This window comes from Balaenoptera borealis, assembly GCF_965194805.1.
Source record: "Balaenoptera borealis genome assembly, chromosome: 11".
NCBI classification, from domain to species: Eukaryota; Metazoa; Chordata; class Mammalia; order Artiodactyla; family Balaenopteridae; genus Balaenoptera; species Balaenoptera borealis.
In genome coordinates this window covers 25,013,840-25,030,273 of record NC_138868.1, presented here as the reverse complement: position 1 = coordinate 25,030,273, position 16,434 = coordinate 25,013,840, and the positions used below count along the sequence as shown (strand labels likewise).

The window sequence follows — 16,434 nt, the reverse complement described above, 5'->3', positions numbered from 1 at the left end:
CCTCTACCTGCTGGATGAGGAGGGGCGCCCATCAGCCGCTGGGGGTGCCAGGGTCTCCTGGGAACACCTGGCGGCCCTTCCCCCATCTGGCTTGTGCTTTCACGTGCCAAGTTCTGGCTGGAGCAAACCCGGGGCCTCCACTTCCCTGGTATTCCCACGAGAGATGTTTATGAGCCTTGAAATTCTTCCTCCCTGGGTCCCGAGCTGAGCCCCGCCGGAGATGCCTATCGGGGCGCTGCCCTTGCAGGGCACACTTCATTTCTTCCCACGGAGCGGGTGCACCAAGTCTCCGAGCCCCTCCCCTCTCTCTTCCACCCCCAAGTCGTTTTCTTTGGCTCTGGGACAGGGCCACGGCCATGTTGTTTCTGGAGGCCAGCGGGGGCCTAAGGGATTCGGAGAAGTGTCACTGACACTGGGAAGGGGTGGCCGGCGCAGCCTCCGTCCCCTCGGCTCTCTCTCCTCCGCAGCTTCCCCGCAGAGCAGGCTTCGCGTACGGCTCCTGCCCGCCCCCCGGGGGAGGCCAGAGCCAGGGCCAAGCACGGCAGGCTCTCCTCGCCGGCGGAGTCCTTCCCGAGCGCGAGCAAAGTAGCTGTTCTCAGCCAGGTGGAGGGCGAAACGCCAGCATGGAGGGAAGCCTTTTGGCTGTGCTGTGGTTCCAGGGTCCTGATCTCACAGGGGTGAGGAAGGCCTGCTACCTCCTCCTCTCCACCGCCCTCCAGCCCTCCCGCAGCATTGCCCCAGCTCAAGGTCTTTGCACAGGCGCCTCTGGTCACCTAGGGTGCGGTCCCCACCTGTCCTCTAAGTAATTGCTGCTCGTCCTCAAGACCCAGCTCACCGCCCCTCTCAGGGAGGCTTGCTGTCCCACAGGGGCACGGCCAGCTCTGCCTCTTCACCCTGAGTCAGGAGGGCGGGGAGCCGGCCTAGCCCCCTGTGGGTGTTCGGGAGGTGAAATGACCAGCCAGGGGACTGACACTTATTATCGTCACTTCACAGGGAGGAAGCTGAAGTTCTGAGAGGTTACGTGACTCAGGCCACGCGGCTGGTCGGTAAGGGGGTTAGGCCTCCACCAACTCTTCCACCTTTGGACGTGGGAAGTTTGCATCACCTTTGCCTTACTCTTCTTGGTTGACAAGGACCAAACTGGACACACATCTGGAAGACTGACTCAACAATCCCGGTGAAGGTGTATATATATAAATATATTAAAATATATGCACATAGTTTATATAAATATTTATATAGTATGTGTATGTATTGTTATACATTTTACATATTATGTGTATTTTTTTATATATATTACATATATATATTATGTACGCATATAATCTAGGTTTGCAAAATCAGAAGCAGGATAGAGAGAGACTGTTGATGACAGTGTTTGAATGACATGGAGACCCTTTCACTACTCGGAAGAGATGAACTCGGGGAAGATAAAAGACAGGGTGATACACCCAGAGAATATATTATCTTTAACAGGTTGTATTGTCTGGAAATGTAAAGTGTTTGCCTCAATGTGTCTACTGTTCACAAAATAATTTAGACTTTTTGGAGAAGCTGAGCTATGAGGCCCTTCTGCCTATGTTTACCAGTTGGGTACGGATGAGGTCCTGTACCTGGTAGACTTAGTCCAAAGGTCCGCAGGCCACGATTAAACAGCAGCCTTGGCCAGCTCCTTTGAAGTCGGAAGTAGGTTAGGACACTTCTTTAAGGGCTAGCTGCATTGGGAAGAAGAATTAAGGGGCCAAAGGGAGTTTTCAGCAATTCTGGGGGCAAATGCTCACAACTGATGTTATAACCTGGGATGCAGTGAAATTTGGAGGGAGGCCTTAAGTTTTGGAGGGCTGGCACACTCAGATTCCCACAGGGTCAGCAGGTTATGTCCATGCCCAAAGTGGCCCCCGATGGGGACAGTGGGAATGGGCAAGTTCATGCCGAGTGGACAGTGGTGGCCCAGCTCCATCTGGCTGTTGCCAGGCAGGAAGGTGGGCCCTGTGTTGCCAAACCCAGATTGTTATGTGAAATCTCATGATTTTTCAGTGCCGACTTATTTAATTTTTAAAAACCACTCTGAGGGTCAGTCAAAACTCTTCTACAGGCTGGCTCACTCCTGGCAGTGACTTTGTGAGGAAGAACTTCACAAGCTTCTGGACGGTTGTCTCCTTCAAGACTACTGTTTACAGCGGGCATGCTAAGACTTTTAAACTTTTTTAGTCGAATAGTATTTTCTTCAGATTGAAACTTCTCTGGAAAAAAGCAGTGCTGCTTTGCTGGGAGTTAAGGGGAAGGTACTATATGGCTTCCCCTCCTCAGCCCCAGAAGGCTCCTTGAAAATCACTGTTCTAGAACTTGAAACCAGGGCTCCTGTTATTTGGATTCCCCCTAAAAGCTGAAAGGGTGTGTGATCTCACACTTAGTGGTCCTGCCTCCTAGGACTCATCAGCAAAATGGGAATACTAGGATGTACCCCATAATGCTGTTAAAAAGATTAAGTGAATCAATACATGGAAAGTGCTTGGAAAAGGACAGGCAGGTAGTAAGCGCCCATTAAATACCACCCATTTATACTTGTTAATACCGGGGCTACTCATACCACTACATTAATTGCGTTTCCTCAACTTGTTAGCTGTGCAATCCTAACAAAGTTTCCTAACCTCTCTGGACCTCAGCCTCCTTCATCTATAAAACAGGAATAATAATAGTGCCTACCTCTTAGGGAGTTTGCTACGAAATGGAAGAGAAATGATGCATGTAAAGAACTTAGCCCAGTTATCTGAACGACAGGAAGCTTTCCATATGTCACGTGTAATTAGTTATTATTTTGGGATGACATTTGTTCTCAGGGAAATGAGGCCATCTCCACTGGGGCCTCAGTCTAGCTGAGGGACAAGCAGAACAAAGCAACCCAAAACTCAGTGAGAGCGAGGCAGACAGTCTGGGTCAGAGTAGGCCTGAGTTAGACGGACTGGACCATAATTAGCATGATTTATTAGCATCAGGAATTGGGAAAGTCTTTTGCCTGGAGCAGCGCTGAAGAGGCCAGTGAGTGGGCTGGATAGCACCGGGCACCATCGATTGTGGCTTTGCCACTGAAAGGAAGGACTTTATGAGGAGAGATCCGAAATGATGTATTGCTTCTAGGTTTCCCTCCTGAGCTGGTCTAGCCCCATCCAATAGTCCTTCCTGGCTTTTCTCCCAAGCCTATGGAATGATTTAGACCATGGGATGGAAAAAAAAAAAAAAAAAAAAAAAAAGCCTGGAGCAGTGTAAGAAACTGGGTGGAAAAGAGACGAGAAGGGCTGGCTCGGTATCAGCAAAGAGCCGAGGGTGTGGGCGTGTGGTTAGAAAGGGGCAGAGAGCACCAAGCCCTGAGCCGTCCTGGGGCCACAGCTGCCCAAAGGCTTGGATGCGCGTGGGAGAGGCCGGAGGTGGCTGATGGTGAGGTCTCTCCTTGGGGGTGTCCTGGGGTGTGACTACTGCCACGGGGCTCACCTTAGGCTTTCCAATGATTTTTGTATTTCATTATCTGGTTTCGATTTAGAAATTCCTAGACTCTCTCTCATATCTGATCTCAAACTTCTATACCCTGAACAGGAGTCTTGCCTAAGAAAAGCCCCTGTGAGACCCAGATGACTCTCTCCCTGATCATCTGGTTTTTAATACCCAAGATCAGGGTTTTGCACCTTTTTTTCTTTTTTAAGAAACAGTTCTGTCTTCAAATAAAATCCCCCATTGCTAACATATTTGTTGAGCACTTAGTACGTGCCAGTTACCATGCTACACGCCTTGAGTTTTCTCATGTCATCCTCAACATGATGCTATGAGGTCCTAGATCACGTAGCTTATTTTACAAAGTAAATGATGAAAGTAAGGCACAGAGAGGTGAAATCCCTTCTTGAGGTCACACAACGAGTAAGTGGCTTATTGAGGAGGAGGTCATATAGCAGATTCCAGTTCCTGCAGCCAAGCCTTAGTAACCACTATGCTGTACTATCTTCCGAATCAAAGTGAGGGAGAGGGGTGGAGAGGGGGACCTAAAGCTTGTCCTTCTCAGCTGTCACTGCAGGTCCCCGAGGGACCTCCTGGGAACCCCTAGAGCTGCCTCAACCTAGAAACCTCTGCCGCAAAGTATAAGGAAGATCCGAAAGCCAACGCCTACTGAGTGTCGGCCTGGCCACCTTGGCAATCAGGGGAGGGGTGTGTGGGTGCGTGAAGGTCAGGATGGAGTTCCAGAAAGTAGGGGTGAGATCAGGATACTCCATGACTTGTCAGATGCTTGGCTACTGGAACTTGATTGGAGAAATAATCTCTTCAAAATATCACATGCTTGTGAAATTTATGCACTTCCCCCTACATCCCTCTTTGATAAAATTTTCCAGTATCTGTAATTCTTTACTTTAAAAGCTGAAGGGAAGGCCAGGGTTAGCTCATGACATTCTAGAGCATTTTGCAGCCTGTGACTGCTCACTCGCCAGCCTGCCCTGTAGCCTCGCAGAAGTGCTGCTTCTGAGAGAGGCCAGATGCTGCGCACCTAACACACGTCGGGCACAGATTCAGCTGCCCTCTGCTAAAGCCAGTTAAGAGGCGGTAAACAGCTGGTTATCCCAACTAGGTTGCATATTCCTCCCTGCACTCTCGCGGACATCATTTATCCAGCGGACACATCATTTCTTTCTCCCTTTCTCTCCCTTTGGTCTCAAAGCGTCTGAGCTGCCAACATTCTGAACTGGAAAGGCTGAGATGGAGACCTGGGCTGCTTTTGTTCAATATGAAAAGTGAAGCGAGCAGAGAGAAAGCTGTTTTTCCACCAGCTGGGAGTCGTGAGGTGTCCTGGCTACAGTGACCACTTGCCAAGTGCCAGGTGCTTTGCTGAACACGTTATATGTGGAATCTCAGTCAATCCTCCCAACGCTGGGAGGCGGATACCGTTTCAGCTGAGGAGCACATATCTCAGAGATGTTCGGGAAAACCTGCCCAAGGTCACGGGGCTGGTGGATGCCAGCACCTCAGACCCAAACAGGAAGCTGCCACTGGGACAACCCTGAATTCAAGCTGGAATTTCCTGGGAGGTGGGCAAGGACCTTAGGACAGATGGCAGAGCAGTGTCTGGAGGAGAAGCTGGCTGTCCCCTGATGCATCCCTCTCAGAGAAGGTTCTTGCAGACACTCAGACCCATGTGTCACCTCTTGGGGTGACAAAAAGACAGAAGTCACTGCAGGGCATTCCTCCCACCAGTGGGACTCAGGGAGCCCGGGTCCTCATTTGAGACTAAATTTTCGCACCCAACCTTGACCTTTATAAGCTCAGAGATACTCAGCTTCTTCTGAAATCCAGAGGGCCAGAGGGAAAGCCCAAAGCCTGGCTCCTCCCTCGGGGAATGTCAGGAAGCTGGGCCACTCTCGGAGAATATTTTGTCTTCACATCTTGGTGGGAATTTCTAGTCTCCCAATAGGTGGTGGGGGATGAAGTCTACCTCTGTGATGTTGCCTGATGCAGGAATCAGAGACGCTTCAGGAAGGGATCCTAGCAAGGACCTGGTCCAATCCCTCATTACACTGATGGAAATGCAGAGGCCTCAGACACGAGAAAGCGGGGTCCATACTTTTTAAATGCACAGTTCAGTGGCATTAAGTATATTCACATTGTTGTGCAAACATCACCACTATCCATCTCCAGAACTTTTTCTTCATCCCAAACTGAAACTCATCCTTCATTTTTACACACTTGTGTGCGCTTGCTGTGTGCCTGCCATGTCCCAGACACTTCACACCTATTAACTCATTTCACCCTCACAAGTCTGCGAGATAGGCATTACTGCTATCTCCACTTTAGAGATGAGAAAACTGAGGCATGAGAGGGTAAGGTGTTGCAGTTATTAAATAGCAGAGCCGCTCTTCATATTTAGGGCACCTGCCTCCAAAGTCCGAGCTCTTGACAACTACAGAAGCTCCTGGAGCATTGCACGGGGTAGGCGGCTGAGGCCACCCCCTCCCATCCTGCTCTGATGCCCCCTGGTAGACGAGGCAGGAAGAGGAGGCTCCGAGGATGGCAGCTCTGGGTCATGCACGGGTGGAGAGAAGCGACAGGAGCTGGGTTCCACCATCGTGGGACACATGGGGAAGGGACAGGGACTCGAAAGCCTTCGTTTTCCTGCTTCAGATTTAGCCTCTTGGGGTTTCCCTGGTGGCTCAGCGGTTGAGAATCTGCCTGCCAATGCAGGGGACATGGGTTCGAGCCCTGGTCTGGGAAGATCCCACGTGCCACGGAGCAACTAGGCCCGTGAGCCACAACTACTGAGCCTGGGCGTCTGGAGCCTGTGCTCCCAACAAGAGAGGCCGCGATAGTGAGAGGCCCGCGCACCGCGATGAAGAGTGGCCCCCGCTTGCCGCAACTAGAGAAAGCCCTCGCACAGAAACGAAGACCCAACACAACCATAAATAAATAAATAAATAAATAAATAAATAAAAATGGTACTAGAAATTAATTGGCATTAAATATAAGACGGCATAAAAAAAAATTTAGCCTCTTGACCAAATACTGAGTGTAGGGGAGATCGAGTACATTCCTCATTGTCTTTCTGATAAACAAGGTGCTGCTTAGGCCTGAAGGAGAATTACAATGTGCGGCTGGATGACTCAGGTCCACGTGCAATTATCTGGACCCTGGTGAGAGTGTGCGATGTCATATGTACAGGTGTGTCGTGTGTGGGGTTGGGGGATGGTGTGGGATTCGATTTGTAAGTATGCGTCTCAGGTCTGTCTGTGCAGCACTGGTCTCTGGCCTGGAGGCAGGGGCTCCTTGAGATGGACATTTCACAGTGTCCTCAGAGGCTTGGCCTCTCCTGGAGGCTGCCGGCCTCCTGACCCTGAGTGCGGGCCCCGCTGGGCCGGAGCACACAGGGTCAAGGCTGGGTGGTGAGGCCTGAGGGCTCGATCAGTGCTTGCATCCCCCTCCGCGGGGCGTGCACCTGCCGTGCTAGCACTCAGTCAGGCTTGCTGTGATGTGTAGTCACCCAAGCACCTGGGGACAGAGGCCCACAGAGGGTTTCTGGGGCAAAGCTCAGCTGGCCTCCCTTTGGCATGGGGCTTGCACAAGGCCCCGTGCTTCCTTCTTAGGAGGAGAAAACTGGGCTGGGAGAGGAGGAAGTGTGGGGAGGGCAGCCTGGGGGACAGCAAGGGGACTCCTGTTTACTGAGCACTTGCTTGGTGTCAGGCTATATATTTCACAGTTTGGCTCCCTTAATCCTCACAGTAATTCTCATCATCCCTGCTTTAGGGATAAGGAAATAGAAGCTCAGAGACTATCTATTATATTAATACCAATAATCACAGCATTACGTCATTTATAAGATGACCATGTAAGATAGTTAAGAGTGCAGACGCTCAAGTCAACTTGCATGAAACTTAACTAACTGTGAGACCTTGGGCAGGTCATGTAACTTCTCTGTGTCTCAGTTTCTTCATCTATAAAATGGGAATAATAATTAGTAATTTCTCCTAGGGCTTCTATAAGGAAGAGACGGGTGTTTGGTACAGGGTCTGGGGTAAAGCTAGTAGTTAGCAAATGTTGGCTAAAGCCACAATGATCAAACAATCACAGTGTACTAGGCTTCAGGCTAAGGGTTTCTTTCTATTACATTGTTTAAATATAATAACTCCAAGAGATTGGTGTTATCATTCCCTTTTACCCATTAGCAAAATAAGGCTCAGAGAGGTTAATGGAGTTCCCCAAGCCCACAGAGCTGGGAAAAGGTTGGGGCGAGGATTCCAGTGCTTTTCTCTCTGCAGAAGCGGCCCTTCCTCCCGCCTGGGTCTCCTGTGACCCTCTGCCCTTAACACTGGTGAGAGCTGGCGTTTTCAGGCCCCCAGCATGGCATTGTCACCTGCCTGAGGCCAGCACCACCTCCTGCCCCAGTGTGTCCCAGCTCAGATGAGCTTCTCCAGACGTACACACCTGTCTGATGCTCAAAGGCAGGATAATACTCTTCATTGCTGAACAGGTCAGTCCACGACATCAGGGGGTCGCAGAAGGACGCGTTGGGCAGGAAGGTGCTGTGTGCCACTGAGTCCAACATCACCCTGTAACGGCAGGAGAGGCTGTGAGGAGGCAGATGAAGGAAGAAAGCCACACTGTAGGAGCCCCCAGCAGGGCGACACTTGGTTTTTAGTGATGACGGCAAACACTTACAAACATGCGGTCTCCCAGGAGCCAGGCACCCCTCTACGTGCTTTCCACGGTGACATTTTTTAATCCTTGCCACATCCTGTGAGGTTTGTGTGTATATCCCCATTTTGTAGATGAGAAAACTGAGGCAGAGGGGTTGAGACAATTGTCCAGGTAACATGGCCAGTAAGTGGCAAAGCTGGGATTTGAGGATGAAGGCTTTTATTATATAATAATGTTCTTTCTTTACTTTTCCTATTCTCTCACACCTGAGCCCTGAACTCTGGATTATAATGTCTAAAAATATACTTCTGGGATTTCCCTAGCAGTCCAGTGGTTAAGGCTCCGCGCTTCCACTGCAGGGGGCGGGGGTTTGATCCTTGGGTGGGGAACTAAGATCCACATGCCGCATGGTGAGTGGCCAAAAAATATATATATATACTTCTGAAAACGGCAAGAATTATTATAAATGAATATGCCCACAAACACTAATCCACAATTCTGAAATCCAAAAGCTCTGAAACTGGAAGTATATTTGTGTGTGTGTGTGTGTGTGTGTGTGTGCGTGTGTGTGTGTTTGGTTCCGACTTATTTCCCAGCAAAAACAGTCCTGAATTGATGTTATAAAATTTTTATATATAATTATAATATATATTATATCTATACTTCTATATATGTCTATAAACTAAATACTATACATTTATTAAACATATACAACTATAGATATGCTATGTAGTTTTATACCTATAGCTATAGTTTTATTTTTTCTACTTGATGAATATTCATATGATATACTGCAGAAATATTAATGCATTTAAGCAGTCCTAGCAGCCAATACCTTGAGAGGGATATTCTGTGCTCTGCAGTATATACCCTGTGTCACCTTCTTAATACCTGAAGAATTCTGAATTCTTCAGCACGTCTCGCCTCAGGGTTTTGGATAAGAGAGTGAAGACCTGTGATAATTGTAACACACTTGCTTCACAGAGGGCTCTGGGCTGAGCAGTTTACATTCATTTTTCATGGTGTCCCCAGGGCAACCACTCTGAGACAGTTTCTGGTGTGGGTTCTGTTTTTATAGATGAGGGATGGGCGCTCTGAGATTCCAGGTAACACGCTGCAGAGCACGCAGGTGGCAGGTGCTGGAGTTTGGGTGACAACGCAGGTGGGTCTGTTTAAGAAGTCATGAACCTAATTACTGCGCATGCTGGCGAGTGGGAAGCTTTGGGAGAAAATGACTGGTCGAGGCTGGAAAGGGGATAGAAAAAAATGGGCTGGGGCTTCTACTCATAAGCATTCTTGCCCACACCAGTCTCATCTTTCAAGTTTCCTTTTGCTGTTTCCCATATTCCCACAATTCAGAAAAAAATGAATTCATGTTTGGTGAATTAGAAAAATCTGTTCACCCAACTTCTATTATGATTATTGCAATAATGTTGATGAGATAGCGTGGTTCTACTCCCTTCTGCAAAGGGGACACAGCAGCTCAAAAATCACACAGCTGGGAAGTGTCAGAGCAAAGACTAGATTCCAGGTTATTAAGTGCATGGAATTTTAGATGGTCAGGAGCTTATTAATCATCTCGTCCAATGTTTCCCAAACTTTAGTCATTCGCCTGCCACCATGATAACTTCCTTAATATATTAAAAAAATCACTTCCCTTTTTATTTTAACATAACCACATTTATTTAAAAGGAAAACTTTACATCACCACTATAAATGGAAAGTAGGTATTCGTTTAACATACATAAAAATAAAGACATAAGCATTGAAATAAAAAGTAGTCATCCGTGCACCGCCTAGATCAGAGGTTCACAAACTACAACCTACAGGCACAATCTAGCCCACTACCTATTTTTGAATGGCCCACAGCTAAAAATGATTTTACATTTTTAAATGGTTACGTATTAAATGGTTATACAAGTACACACATAATGTACTTGATTTTTGCCTTTAGGCCTGCAAATCCTAAAATATTTACTATCTAGTGCTTTAAGAAAAACTTTGCCTACCCCTGACCAGATTTATCTCACGTGTCATGAGTGGTCGGAGTACCGCATGTTGGAAAGTACTGAGTTGGTCTAATCTTTCCCCGCACCCATTTTACAGCTGAGAAAGTTAAGGCCCAGGAAATTTGTGTTACTCTGTCAAAGTCACACAGCGTTATGGTATACAGAATTCTTAAGTTTTCCAACTTTCAACCCATCTGCTTCCCTTTCTAAAGACACTCACAGCCTCATCTGTTCGCAGACGCATCCCAGGTTCACTTACACATCAAATAGGACCTCAGTACCGAAAGGGGCAGGGACTGTGTGGTTCCACAACCAAAGATCAATTCTTTGGGGATGTTTGCAAATCTATCTATCGTCATCACTATCAGATGTGCATGAGAACTGTGCTCCAGACATACATAAATAACTGAGATCAAATTCTCACACGTAGGCACCCTCTCTGGGCGTCATCAGAGGTTCACCAGACCGCACTAGGAAGCCTCCTTCCTGGCACCCGGAGAGGGTTAACGTGCCCAGCAGATTATCACGTTCTTAGATCTCCCGCTGCGAGCCATATCAAACAGAAGTCAAGGCTGCCTGGGTTTGGACTCTGATTTTCCCACGGATTGATTGGTTTTATATCCAGAGCAGGTGGCTGGATGAAGAGGGATGGGGGTGAGAGATTATGAAGGAGGGAAGGGCCCCTGGAGCCCAAAGCCCCTTCTGCTTTCTGGACATGACCCCAGAAAAGTTCTCCTAAGTGAGCGCTCAAGGTAAAAATGCCCCCTGCCCCTCTGGGCCGGAGGCTCAGAAAACGGAGGAAGAGGATGGCAGACCTCTGACATGACCTTCACGGCTGGGCTTGGAGAAAGGAGAGGTGGCCTCCACGTGGAGGAAAATAGAAAACAGTCCCCAGGTCTTCGGTGTCAATTAGGAATCCTCCAGATACATAACGCGACAGTAGGTGTGCACTCTTCCTCATCTCTGCCTAGCAAAGCTCTCGAAAGTCATTCGATAAATTGAATTTGATCATATAAAAATTAGGAATATTTTTGACCAGTATGATATTTACCTCCTTTAAAGACTTCTTTTTTTTCTTTTCTTTGCACCAGCCCACTCGCTTGCTCTGTAATCTCTCCACGGCTGTACACAGCACCGTCTGTATCTGATTCCCTTTGGTGGTTCTTCTATGGCAAATTATATCCATCAAGTTTTCTTAAAGGGCTGTCTTCAGGTGTACAACATGCATTTTTCTTCTGTAATTATCTTTTGCTTTGTGGAAAGATGTGTTTTATAAAAGGCAGCAGCTTTTTTTTTTTTTTTTTTTTGCTATTGCAGTGGGAGGACGGGGTGTTATTAACTCTGGATTCTCCACAAGAGACCTTGGCCACTTAGCCAGCGGGCTCTAGGTGTGAAAGTTCGGGAATAATGGCTGCTTTGTATTCAGCAGCCCAGCTTCTTAGGCTCTCTATGGCCCTTTTAATAATTGAACATTTTAGCCCTTAAGATTTCTTTAATGTAGGTGGAACAGGGTGGTGGGAGAGAACAGCTATTTGGGGACCCTCTTCTCAGTGAAGACGTTGATGCCCAGTGATTTGTCAGCCCAGGCCTGAAGTTAGAATATTAGTATATTAGAAGTTAGAAGTTAGTATTCCCAGTGGGGGGAACAGTGACCCTAGAGGGAAAAAATTGGTTCTTGAGGGTCAAAAAAATCTTAGCCATTATAATCCTTTGTGAGCCTCCAAAGGGCCATAGTACGTAAATGATAAACAGTAAATCTGTGATATTAACATTTCATGGAAGGGGTATGATTAAGAAACAATGATCTAAAAAGGCTCCCTAGAGGGGGTGATAATGAAAACAAAGGTTGAGAAGCACTGGGTTAGAACTAGAATCAGCAGCAGGACAAGAAGGGATGTCTAGGGAGGGTCCTAGGCCTGCTGTTCTAACCACACATTTTTGTTTTTTGAGGGGCTGCCTGGTTTGTCATCATAGAAAGAGCACTGGGCTGGGAGTCATGATTCTGCCTCTTGCTCCTCGCCGAGCCTCAGTTCTTCATCTGCTAAATGGACACACCTATGAGGTGGACTCCAAGACATGCCCCAGCTGCGTGACTTTCTGCAGGAACCCACTCGAGTGGGCCGACACATCCACACATGTGCACGCATACGCACATGCATATATACGGTGGTATAGTTGGATGGCTCAGTCAAGTAAGCTCACCAAACTGGAGTACAATTCAATCGCTACAGAGATGAAACTTTTAGCTCTAACAATTCCCCCAATCTTCTCTTCTCCCTTTCCTCCTATGCCCACTGTGGACTCTGGACATTCTTTGCCTGGGCTAGCCAGGCGCCTTAAGTACTGTGGACCCTCACTCACTGCCCATCCACAGACCCACGGCAGTTGGAATCAGTTTCCCCAAAGGGTAGTCCACATTCTAGCTGCCTAATAAGTAGGAAAGGGTCAAGCACATTCCACACAAGGGGGAGGAATCAAGTGGGTTCTCTTCCATGCACGAGAAAGCCTGGCTGGACCTCTGGGAATGGCGTGGACGCTCAGGTCCCCAGTGCCTGCAGAGGCTTCCTACCCCTTCTGAGAGCCGGCTCACTCACCAAGGTGCACGGGGAGGGTCCACACAGTCAGAGAGACAGGCCTGTGGGCTTCTTGCCCTCACACGAGTCAGAGGCAGCAGTCACGGGTGTGGTGTCCATGGCACCTCTGCTCAGCCTTCCAGAGAGAGCAGAAGCAGAAAACCACCCAGCCTTGGCCAGTTAGCCAGAGGAGGAAAATTCCTTCCTGACCCTGGCAGAGATCATCAACTCCACTTCGGGCATGTGACCAAAAATCCACCCAATGAAGCACCCACACATTGGCTGTTTATGTGCTAATACATCACTGGGCAGAACAAGGCTGTGAGGGTGTAGACCATGGAGAAGGGAGCCAGGGAGGGCCTTCCCTGATCCCACCACCTGGGCAATCTCACTGGGAAAAATAAAGCTTTTTGTCCTCTAAAGCCTCAGCGATATCCCAATGTGCATCAGGTCCCAAGCCCTGCGGGCAAGGCAGGATCCACTTCCCACCTTTTGGACCTCCCTAAGAAGGGACACATGGAGGAAAACCCGCTGGACTATTTCAATACTTGCTGCTAAAGGATTGTGGGTTGGGTGCTTGAGTGTTTGTTCTGGGAGAAACCAGAGCAGCCGTGAGAACTGCCTTGCTGACGTCTTGCCAAGTGATTCCTCATCTTTCTTTGGCTTGTGTAGGGAGTTTGCTAGTTAGTTTGTTTTTCGTTGTTTTTCTAAAGATTCAGCAAAGACTCATAGGAGGTACGCCATATAGTTTACTGTGGGCTCCAATACAAAGCTCATCAGCTTTGGTTTGGATTAAATCCACTGGGGTTTAAATCCCACCTCTGCCACCCACAAGGCAAGGAACGTGGGACACATTTCTTACTACTCAGCCTGCCGAAATTGTATTTTTTATTCTTTATTTTTGTTTCATACAAAATGTGTTATGTAAAAATCCATGACCCTCTCTGAGCTCATCTTTAAAATGCCTCATCTCTAAAATGGGGATTTTAAACACAATACTCAGGATATCCCAAGGATTTAACCAAATTAGATAATATATGTAGATGAGTAGGCAAAATACATATGTCCATTCCTGACCCAGCGGGGGGAAAGAAAATCAGTCATTGTCAATATGTCTAAAAGGTTGCTACTCAGGTGACTTCTTTGAAAAGAAGAAAACCAATCTGTGAAAACTCTTGTCAAGAGCACCTTGAGGGCTTCCCTGGTGGCGCAGTGGTTGAGAATCTGCCTGCTAATGCAGGGGACACGGGTTCGAGCCCTGGTCTGGGAAGATCCCACATGCCGCGGAGCAGCTGGGCCCGTGAGCCACAATTACTGAGCCTGCGCGTCTGGAGCCTGTGCTCCGCAGCAAGAGAGGCCGTGATAGTGAGAGGCCCATGCACCGCGATGAAGAGTGGCCCCTGCTCGCCGCAACTGGAGAAAACCCTCGCACAGAAACGAAGACCCAACACAGCAATCAATCAATCAATCAATCAATCAATCTTTAAAAAAAAAAAAAAAAAAAAGAGCACCTTGAATCATGAAAAACATTCTCACAGAGAACATGGGGACAAAAGATTTAAGCTTTCACTCAGAGGGGCAAACAACCCCTCTCCCTGCGTCTTTAGACTAAAACATGAAGCTGTGTCCCTAAATCACTTTACCTTTCTAGGCCTCAGTTTCCTCATCTGTAAAGCGAAGAGGTTGTCCCTAATGATCTCTGATAACCTTTCCAGTTTGTAAAATTCTTAGCACATCCAAATGAACGTGGGTCCCCAGTTCCAACTGGAGAAGGGAGCATGTGCTACTGGTAGCTGCCAGCAGGGGGCGAATGCACAAGAACACCACATACTGCAGAGTCTTTGCAGAGGTCTGAGAATAAATACAGTGGAAAAACCCTAACCATTGCTTTTCTGGAAGCATTCTATATGGAGGTGGTGTGAGAGGGCAGAACGGGTTTCCTTTAAGCTATTATGTAAGACAATCTCCTGAAAAACGCCCTAATCTGTAATAAGGCAGCTATCTTCTCTGTTTCAAGGCGGGGGGAGGGTCCATGAGCAGGCCAACGGGAAAAGGAGGTGTTTAGGCAGGAGGAGGTGGGCTTTCCTTGAAGCTGAATATTTTTTGGTGTAAAATCCAGCTTCCCTTCCTAAGGTTAGCTTTAGGAAGGGTAGAGAGTAGAGCGCCTGTATGCATTCTCTCTTAGTTAGTTCCCCTTGGTTTAATCAAGTGATCCAGAGGCAGTGGGGGCTACCACGGGGTTGGTGGGTGGCTGCCTACACAGCCTGAGGATGCAAAAATGTGTCTCCCAGGCAAGCAGTTAAATCCCAGTCAAACAGCCCCCGGGAGGCACTGTGACTGATGGACATGGCAGGAGGGCGGGCAATCTGGAGCTGGGGACAGACCCACAGACCCAGGCCCCAGCCGGAGCCTCTAAGCCCTGACACCCCATACAATTCATCCAAAAGAGCAAAGAAAAGGTGCTTACTTGAGGACAGCGGTGCTGGGTCCAAAGAGGAGGTTTTCAAGGCAAGAGAAGGCAGGCACTCCCAGCACCGGCGTACAGTGGAAATAAAGGCACCTGTAGCCTTGTGATATAAGTAACACCTACAGACAGGTCCGTTTGGTTTTTCAGGTTTATGCACAGCCCCTTTGATGACGGTGACATACAGTGTGACACGGCTCCTTGGAGGGGGGAATGGTTCTCACACGCAGAAAGTTTACCTTTATCCTGCCTTTGTGCCCAGCTCACATCCCCCGCCCCCTCCCCCTGCAATCCCGGGGGAATCAGTAAACAAGCTGAGAATTCTTGCCTTTGGGAGCTTTCTGGGATACTGCGTTTGCTGGGAACTCTCTTTAGGGCAAGCTGGAGGGGGAACCCTGGGAATCCAGCTGTGGTGCCCATGTCTGCCGCCCCCCTCCTGGGCTGACAGAGTCCTGCGATTTTGGATATCCCGTCATCCTCCCCCCGCCCCGCACCCCCGCAGCTTGGCAAGGTGGAAGGGTAGGATGGGGCAGTGGTTAAGAACACAGACTTTGCAGCTAGATGACTTTGAATTCAAATTCTAGGTACATCATTTTCTAGTCGTGTCACCTTGAACCACTCAACTAGCGAGTTAATAAGTTAACTAGCTCTGATGCAAATAACAGGACCTACCGACTGGGTGCGCTGGGGGTCATATGAGGTCCTGCAAGTGAAGTACTGAATGAGCGCCTTGTTTCGCTGCGATCATAGCATTTTCTTTGACGGAGCACGTGAATCAGAAAGCCCCTCTCCACCACTTCCTCCGACCTCATGCCTTCCGAGCAGATGAAGGGAACAGCCAGCTTGTAGAACCAATGTTGGGCCTTGCTTCTACTTTTTCACACAAAGCATAACTGGCCATCGGACGCATGAACTATTCAACTTCTAACCTCTTTGGACATAACACGCCACGTGGTGGCTTTCTCCCTTCCTCTCCCCCTTACGGACGGAGAAACGAAGAGGTTTAGCGGTTCAGTCAGGTGTCCACAGCTTCTAGGCTGGGGTCTGACTTGGATGTCAGCTCTCAGGTGTCTTGCTGAGAACTACCTGCTTCCCTGTAAGAGCAGAAACTCAACCCAACTTAGGCTGAAAATAGAGTGTCTCCTGGTCACCTGCAGGACAGCGTGGACAACCCTCTGCCTTTCTGCCCTGTGCTTCCAGCTCTCCTGGGCAGCCAAGAGCTTAT

At 48.4% G+C, this 16,434-nt stretch overlaps 1 protein-coding gene across 7 annotated transcripts in view; it reads right to left on the bottom strand.

Annotated features, from left to right (window-relative positions):
- Nucleotides 1-15,319, bottom strand: part of ELF5 (E74 like ETS transcription factor 5) — a 31,363-nt gene extending 16,044 nt beyond the window's left edge. For 2 of the 7 annotated variants that reach the window (XM_082343870.1, XM_082343869.1), the window contains exons 1-2: nucleotides 12,767-15,059; nucleotides 7,951-8,075 (exon numbers count right to left, since the gene is read on the bottom strand). In XM_082343870.1, coding sequence (XP_082199996.1) covers nucleotides 7,951-8,071 — 121 coding nt within the window. In that variant the 5' untranslated portion in view covers nucleotides 8,072-8,075; nucleotides 12,767-15,059. Of the gene's footprint in view, nucleotides 1-7,950; nucleotides 8,076-11,223; nucleotides 11,339-12,766; nucleotides 15,065-15,212 lie in introns of those variants that run through there. The other 5 variants (XM_082343866.1, XM_082343867.1, XM_082343868.1 and 2 more) reach the window with 5 other exon arrangements.
- Between the last annotated feature and the right edge of the window lie 1,115 nt (nucleotides 15,320-16,434).